Raw genomic sequence first — 9,070 nt, forward strand, 5'->3', positions numbered from 1 at the left:
GACCATGATTACTCTTGGCCATGCCGTCACACAAACACACAGACACACACAGGCACACACACACACACACACACACACACACACACACACACACACACACAAAGAGCCACTGCAGCATGACGTCCACTTGACAGCAGGAGATATATCCCTGGCCTGCAGCCTGCGGAGAGAACATTTATTTGAATACAATCCCAATTACATTACTTTTGTGTAATTGCTGTGTGCATCTCTTTAAATTTTTTAGTAAGGAAATCATAATTGAATCTTGGAGAGTGTGTGTGTGTGTGTGTGTGTGTGTGTGTGCCAATTTGTTTGTATAAGTTTTTGAATTTGTGTTTGTATGCATGTCTTCCTGGCTATCTGTTCGAGTGTGTATCCCTGTGTGTCTTTGTTCGTGTGTATGTATGTGTTTGTTTTCACGTTTGTGCATGTTTGTGTGTGTGTGTGTGTGTGTGTGTGTGTGTAGGTGCCAGTGGGTGGGAATGTGCAGGGAGGAGGTCTGGGAGAGGAGGACTGTGTGTCCCTCTGTTCATTAATACCATGTGGAGTTCTACGCAGTGGCGGATTGCCGCTGAACTTCCTGGCAGGGATTCAGAATACAAATCAACACAACTGGTCAGAACTGGTACTGAGGAAACGATAGAGTAATATTTTTTGAGGGTTTGGATTTTAACCAGAAAGCAACTTTTAAAAACTATCCATAACTACCACAACACGTGTCGGTTAAATGTGTTTTTGTGGGTGTATGCGACTATGCATGCACATGCGTGTGTGTGTATTTGTTCCTTCAGCTTTATGTGCATGCTGGGCTGGCCCATATGATTGTGTGTTTTGAGTTAAATCTGTCATTGTGCTCGCTCCCCTGTGTCCCAACTTTGTTTTCAATAAAACCGTTTATGGTTGTATTAATGTGAGGTTTTATTACACCTCTGTTAAGCAGACAGGCATGTAACCTACTTCAGGTTTCCTTAAGTCTGGACCTTGTTTCACCAAATTGATTGTTCATGGACAAAATGTAGGAAGAGGACTAATGCTAACCATGATCTTTACTGTCGTGCTGACAGATGATCAGAAATCATTCACTATATCATAGATTAAAATGGTTTTGATTGAGTTAAGGATGCTAGCCGCTCTTCATTGTTCTCAATTCATCATCTACCTCATAGCTATATAAAAACCACAAAAACAATAATGACTAATATAACCCGGGAGCTTCAAAGCACTAGGGAGGAAAGTTAACGCAAGTTCTTCATGTCTTATGTGTTTAAGAGGCCATAAATGATGGATTAAGTCACTTTTACGAGGCTGAGGTGTTGAACATCAGTCAAACAGATGCCAATCACAGCATCCGCCACATCCACGTCCCCCTCATCTCACTCTCCTCATTGGTCCTCCATCTCACTGTGCTGTGTGGCCATTGGCAGCTCACCTGATGGCGTCCTCAGCTCATTGGCTGTTGCTGCGTGGACTATGAATGATGGTAGAACAGGAAATGAGCTTTCTGTCCTGCTGTGAGCTGTAAACTCACAACAGCTGTCTGGGATCTTTTACCCCCCTCCAAAAAAAACATGGAACCCCTATCCTCCACCTCAGCCCCGCAATCCTCCACCAACCCCAGGGCAATCCCCCCAGATTACCGCAATTCATTCCCTTTCTCCCCTTTCTGGAACTCCAAAAACCAAACATTTTCTTACCCCCCAAATCAGCCCCGGACTCCCCCTCAAACCTCCATGCTCTCTTACGTCGTACCTCCCCAGACCCCATTATTTTCTCCCCTGCTGCTACATGTGATTCCCCTCAGCCTAGCCTCCCACTCTGCACTCCTGGTCCCCTGCCTCCCCAGCTGAGCCCAGCAGCGCCGTGCAGGAGTCCAGAGGGTAACTATAAAACATGAGGCCCACTGCACTCACAAGCCCTGCAGTCAGAGTGGAAGTGGGCAGTCATCATTATATCTAACCTAGAGCATTGTAAAACACTTCTGGAAGGTGACAGATCTTGGGTCTGCTCCATCCCTCCGCCTCAGCTGAGCTTACTGCGATTCTGGGGTTTGAATGTGATACTCTCTCCTTTTCTCTCTCTCTCTTTCTCCACCTTTCTGCAATCTGCAACACTATTAAAAACAGCCATTGGTACTTCTGGGCCCACTTTGTTTTTCTTATTCTCTGGCTGAACATGCACAACTTCACGTCATGTTAAAATATTTGCAGCGCAGCTATAACGGAGTTTAATTGCAGAAGATCTTTATAATGATCTAAAACATCAACAATAAATGTCAGATTTTGGTGTCAGTCCCTCAGAATCAAAGAGCAAAGGCTTCTTTGTAGAGTCACCATTTTGCACCAACGTACAGGGAAAAATCCATTGTAGAAGAGGAAGTGATACCAATTTTCTCCACCGACAGTAGCCTCAATCGACCATAACGCAATGCAGCCACAAGACATGCTGCGTTTTGAGTAGGGAGTGCGACAACTTGCTCTCTTGTTCTTATTATTCTATCGTTATCACTGTTGCTCTCTCCACTTAGAAATACTGAATACACCAAGTTCAGGCACATTCTCTGGGGGTTGTTGAAAAGGCATTCTGGGAAATGTAGGCAATTGCTAACTGAAGTAGAAGTAGACAAGGCAGGTTGAGGGAAAATGGGTACACCAAAACAATAAATTACATTGATGACAGTTTAAGAGCATCTCAGGGTGGATTTTTCCTTTTTGTTGCTTTCTCATTGGGACTCATGATTGTCTCTGTGTGTTTCTTCTCCTCAGCTCCCTGGAAGCCTTGGATCTGTCTTATAACCGCCTGAGCTCTGTCCCCATGCATCTGCCCCGCCCGCTCCGTCAACTGACCCTACAGCACAACACCGTCAGTCACATCCCCCCCAACACCTTCCGTCACCTGCGGCCCGGCCTGCAGTCCCTCCGTCTATCCCACAATGCCCTGGGCGATGAGGGTTTCGAGCGACTTTCTTTCGTTGGAACGTACCGCACACTTGCTGAGCTCCTATTGGACAACAACCATCTGGAGGAGGTGCCTCGCTGCATTCGACAGTTTAAGAATCTGCAGGTGCTGAGACTGGACAACAACCAGATCAGGTAGAGTTGCAAAATATGCAAAAGTGACTGGCATAATACTGGGATAAAGCAGAATGTTAGCTTGTTTGCCTCTTCTGGCATAACACCATTGGCCATGCTTGCGCAGCTGGCCATAAAAATTACACTAAGGGATTTGGTGCAAGCAGTATTAACACTAGAAGGCTCTGTTTCATTTAGAGGAGAAACATATAAGGCTTTTTGGAATATTAAGAAACTTTCAGAAAATAATTTGTCCTTTAGCATGGGAGTCTATATGAACCATAGCGGACATGATGTTGCCTTCACCCCACTATAATGTATAGACCAAGAATAACAATCACAAACTATGTCTGACCTTCATGCCTTTGATCCAACAAAAAGCCAGTGACCAAAGCAACAGTTATGGCACTCACAGTCTACTTTATGTTTGTTGTCATGGTCAACAACCAAAACTGATGCACACACTTCAACCATAAAACTCTTCAAAACTTAATCGGTACACTGTAGAGAAGTGTTAACAGGCTGAAATGCTCACTGGGGGCAGTTTTTCTCTGAAGCGATGCAAGAACCAATCAGAACGCACCGTATGGATGAGAGAACTCCTTCCTGCTCGGAAAACGAGGGACCAATTAGAGCTCCACCAGTGTAATCTCACTCTAATCACCCAATCACAGAGCTTGCATTGGCAGGGTGCCCAGAAATGCTCATACATCTTGTTTCCAAATTCAACAAGAATAAAAAATAGGGAATATAATTTCAAAGAAACATGGTGTTGCACTCCTCTAGTCCGTGTTTGTATGTATGATACCGGCCCAATATATTTTCCGGCATTTGGGGAATGAACAAAACAGCACTTGTGCTAGAAAGGTGTAGAATTCAGATACTATTATGTCCAAACTTACAGTGTTTGCTTGTTGTGGTTGCAGGATGGTGAGGCGGTGGGGAGTGTGCCACCCTCGTAATGCTGGCTCCAGCCTGGCCTCAGTTCACTTGGAAAACAACCTGCTGAAGGTGGAGAAGATTCCCCCAGTGGCTTTCTCCTGTCTCACCGACCCCCAGGGACTGGTCCTCCAGCCACAGCAGGGGCAGGACCAGTAGACCCACAGATAGACAGAGATACACAGACAGATACACACACACAGCATGCACATACGCATCATCATATACACTACACACGTGTGCAATTCTTTCTCCTTACAATCGATCAGGGATCTCTCTGTTTTCTCATTCTATATGTTTCCGTCATTCAATATCATATTACTCTTCTCCTCTCATTTGTGTCCTATCGCCATCCTAAGGCCAGGCAGGGTTTGCAGGGAAACCGCTTCATCATGCAGTCTGAGAGAGTCCATCAAAGCATCATTTTAACATTCCGTTACAGTTCCTGTTTTTTTTTTTTTTACATTTTTTTAATTAAAAACGTAATACCTTTGATTATGAAAATGACTGATACATAATGACTTATGTATTACAGAAATGTGCAATTTACACAATAGTGGAAGTGATCTTGATATAAAAATGCTCTTGGGGTTGTAAAAGGATAATAAACTGAAGTGAAATCCTGATTTGCTCAAAACACTGTCTCATCATTCAGGTATGAGGTATTTTGAGAATATGTGGACTTAAATGGATTAACCCAGGTTTATAATCTAACTCTAGGATAATTGCAGGATTGAGGTAAGTAAATCAGGGGAACCTTGGGTCAGGGTAAGTGGAAACAAAGTGGGGTTGTTTGGATGTGACGGGGGTCATGAGACAGTCAAGTCATGGAGGGTCATGAGACAGTCAAGTCTTGGGGCCGTAGCGGAGGGGTCTTTCTGAAACCACAGAGAGAGAAAGTGAAAATGTCTGGCGACACAGTGGGAACCTAAAAGGGCCATTGGGAAAGAAAATATAAACATCACGCCGGTTCCCTATCACCAGATGAGCTCCAACATAAACATCCACCGCCAGCCGTTCAGCAAAAACACATAGGGTCACTCTGACTGTCAGGGGGGCCCCGGTCTGGGCCTCCACACTCATGGAGGTGACGTCAGTCGCTGTAGCATTAGGTGTGTGTGTGGGGCGCATGTATGCATATATGTGTCAGAGGAGTGGGGTAGCAGTGGGAAGGTGTGAGTGTGATTATTTGGGTTAGCAGCAGGGGGGATGGGAAAAGAGTGAGGGACATAGTGGGGAAGAGAGAATGAACAGGCGGTGGTGGAACTGAGGGACACAGACTGATGGAAAGAGACCAAGCTGGAAATTGCAAGAAAAAACAGTTGACTTTAGAGAATACTATGATTGTTCTTAGAAAGCCTCTAAGCCCAGAAATGAAAGAGGAGAATATACACGGTTCACTTCCAGCTGAATCCAACTGAATCCAGAGAGAGGAGAGGAGAGGAGAGGAGAGGAAAGGGGAGGAGAGGAGAGGAGAGGAGAGGAGAGGGAGATTGGGAGTTGAAGGAAAGGAAGGAGGGCGGAAAGCAGAGAGCTGGAGCGTGTTCAGAGCTCTTTTCCCATTTGGGAACTGAAGCCACAGGAGCTCTGGTGTCCTGCCAGCCTTATTGACAAAGTGACTTAACAGATCTCAATGTTCTCTCTGTCTCTTTGTCTCTCTGTGCATCCGTCCCCGACTCTCTCTCCGTCAGTCTCTCCTGCTGCTTCGCCCTCTCCCGTTCCCTTTCTTTCTCTCTGCCTCTTGCTGTTCTGTTACTCAACAGTTCAGTGAAAAAAAAGCTAACAATGCACCATTCTTCTGCCTCGCCTGTACCCCTTCAGAGGATCTCTGAGCTCTGTGATGTGAGTGTGATGCTCGTGTGAGCCCTGCCTATGACGTGAATGTGTTTGTGTGTGTGTGTGTGTGTGTGTGTGGGGACCAATTCCCTTTTGGTGAGAACACAAGAACCAGAGGGAAAAGGATACACCCTCTTGTGCTCTTTTATTGTTTTTTTCTCGATCAATAACCATCAGAATCTCAATTCCTTTATTCCTCTCATCCTGATTTATTATGAATAATTCAGCTGGGGAACTTGGGGTGGACCTCATTGTGAAAGAAGCCTTGATTCACAATTAGCATCTTTAACAGCTGCAGCAGCACTGAATCCTCCTGCAACCAAAACAGTGTAAGTACAATACAACACAGATAGGGAGGCAGCATGAGCAGTTTCACTTTAAAAAAGCAACAAACTTTGTTACACTAAATGTTTTATAAGAGAGTGCAGGAGCTGATGCAACTGTTAGCAATTCAGATTGAATGTGGCTTGTGTTGGAGTGGGCTCTCTAATTTGTGAGTCCACCCCATAGAAAGAGACAACGCGCCCCCACAGTACGGCACTCAGAATAATACGGATCAGTAAAATTATAAAATGTAGAATTCTACTCAGAGTGTAAAGTCATAATTTACAGGCAGTGCACTTGCTGTGTTGGCTTGCTGGCTCCAGGTATAGGGTTTCAACAGAGAGCAGTGTTGCTCACGGGCTAAATGAAGAACAGAAGGTCCCCTACAGACGCTAGAGTTACAAACACACTCAGAGAGAGAGAGAGAGGGAGGGAGAGAGAAGGAGAGAGAGAGAGAGAGAGAGAGAGAGAGAGAGAGAGAGAGAGAGAGAGAGAGAGAGAGAGAGAGAATGTAGCTGGGGAATGAAGAGGGAGAGAGAGGGTGACGCGGATGACAAGGTTTACAAGGTTAGGAGAGCAAAGTACATGTATGGTCTGAGTATGTAGCATGAACAGAAACACACACAATTTACTTTTCACTCTCTCCGCCTGGGCGTGTAATCACATGTTAGACCTCTCCTCTCAGTCTTGTGCATGCGGTACAGTCTCCATTCTCCATAATTGTACCGTCATTTTGCAGACAGCACATTACTGTCTAAGAAACCACACGTCCACATTTTCACTCCTGGCCCGGCACGTACAGGCACAACCTGAAGCTCAAACTGCATCTCCTCTGTCTTTGCAGAATCCCATCTTTGTCTTTGTCGTTTCCCACAGATGGATGCTCCGGCTTTGAACTCAAATCCTTACTCCTTCCCCTCTACAATCTGTCACGAGGGGTATTTTGAAATTTGATCGGCCTGCCACTTCAGCTTTATCCATCATCCCACGTGTGACATGACTAAACTGTTAAACGGGCATCCCATCACACCCAACAGATGTTTCATATCCCAGCGAGCGGCAGAGGCCAGGCTAAAGCCCGTTTGTTAGAGGCCTGACCTGAGAGAGAGGCGTAATGCTTTTCTTCCCCCATGCTCCGTCTGTTCTACCCGGCGACAGCAGCTTCCTGTGTTTGTTATTGGAGGAGGAGGGAGGGGAGCGCTGGCTGATAAAATAAAAAAGCACCAGCAGCACACACACAGAGCGAGGCAGCCAAAGAATTCATGTGCCTCGCTCAGATGGGCAAAAGAGAAAGAGAGAATTGTGAGAGCAAGAGAGGGAGAAACAGGATGTCTATGGATAGATAGGGTGAGAGACTGAGGACAGTTCCTTTGCTAGAACATGGGGTTGGGTTCCAGTGGTAAGGGTCAACTATTTGAGGTCAACAAGAATGTGCTTACTACAGTGTGTAGGAGATCTGGGCAGGATGAGCTAACCCCTCGGCCATCAGCCTTGACTTGCTTGCGTCCTTGATAGCCAGCAACAGTAACGAGCATGAAATAAACTTTAAGTGGGCTGAAACCCACTTCAAATTTACACTAAATTCCAAAGCTCCGCGACAAAAAAAAAAAAAAAAAATCCCCAAAACAAAACGAAATTATTCTCATCTCTCTCCTGCTCACACAGGCACACACACAGTTAAGCGGCACCCACGCAGGCACTAACGAGTGGGTATACGCTAATCTCTGGAGACACTTACTTTAGGGTGAACACACGTAGGACAAAAAGAGTTTAATTTGGATGCCAAGCCCTCTAGCTACAGACCAACACCATAATCAACTTAACCACAGCGAGAGAGACAGAGAGAAAGAGAGAGAAAGAGAAGAGAGAGACAGAGAGAAAAAAGAGAGACAGACAGACAGAGGATGAAAGAAAGAGCAAGACAGAGAGAGGGAGAGAGGGAGAGAGAAAGAATATACAACAGAGAGGAGGGAGAGAGAGGAGGAATGTTATCTGCAAAGGCCTTTATCAAAACTCTGTCCCCTGCCAACACCCCTGCAGGGCATTGATCTGGTCTGCATGCCTTCACCGCCACCGCTGAGAAAACTGCACTCTTGAAAACAGACAAAGTTTTATAACTAAAATGGGGGAAACAGGCAGGAGAGTGAGCCTCTGGTTGTATTGATACAGATGATCATGACGATTAAGATCTGACCCTCAGAGTGCCCCCCGGGGACAGCAGAGCTCGTGGATAACTGCAAACGTCTGTGTGGCCAGCTTTGCACCGGGTCGAAAAAGTTCCCAGATGGTGGCTTGCCAAGCTCGCCACCTCACTCTCCGCTCTGGGTGCTGGCACTGCGGAGAGGAAATCGAAGAGCCAGTGAGAAAAAGAACACTTCATCCTGCCAAAGACAAGCTTTAATACAAAACCGTGAGAGGAGACGGAATCATACGTTTTTATAATCACAGCCTCAGCGATGCAAGTTTTGCCACCGTGCTCCAAAATTAAAGCATAATGTCGGCGGAGTTCTGTGGCATCTCCATATTCTCTCCCAGTACTAATCACACAGCCCGGTATAGGAGAAACACATTTAATTGGATGTTGGCTGGTATCCAGTGATGCAATGGTAAAGGACAAGATGGGATAACCATAACTTCCAGTTGTGCAAACATCATAAGGCAAACTGAAAGTATGACTGATTTTTGTTTATATTTAATATAAACAAAAATCAGTCATACTTTCAGGCATTAACTGGTGAAGATCCTATCCTTATATAACTTCCAACAGTTTGATACTAATTATTATCATTAGGTATACAATAAATTTACATCATTGAAATGTATGACTAAATTTATGACAATGCCGTAAAAGTGTGTAAAAATCAACCAGCAATAAGGTGGGTAAACTGCTTTTTATTAACTGA

General features: G+C 45.2%; 1 protein-coding gene across 1 annotated transcript in view; it reads left to right on the forward strand.

The window, feature by feature from the left end:
* The window catches only part of LOC139911417 (extracellular matrix protein 2), a 12,369-nt gene extending 7,931 nt beyond the window's left edge, over positions 1-4,438 (forward strand). The window contains exons 9-10 of the mRNA XM_071898944.2: positions 2,763-3,089; positions 3,995-4,438. Coding sequence (XP_071755045.2) covers positions 2,763-3,089; positions 3,995-4,166 — 499 coding nt within the window. The 3' untranslated portion in view covers positions 4,167-4,438. The remainder of the gene's footprint in view (positions 1-2,762; positions 3,090-3,994) is intronic.
* The last annotated feature ends 4,632 nt before the right edge of the window (positions 4,439-9,070 follow it).

This window comes from Centroberyx gerrardi, chromosome 14 (genome assembly GCF_048128805.1).
Source record: "Centroberyx gerrardi isolate f3 chromosome 14, fCenGer3.hap1.cur.20231027, whole genome shotgun sequence".
Classification (NCBI taxonomy): domain Eukaryota; kingdom Metazoa; phylum Chordata; class Actinopteri; order Beryciformes; family Berycidae; genus Centroberyx; species Centroberyx gerrardi.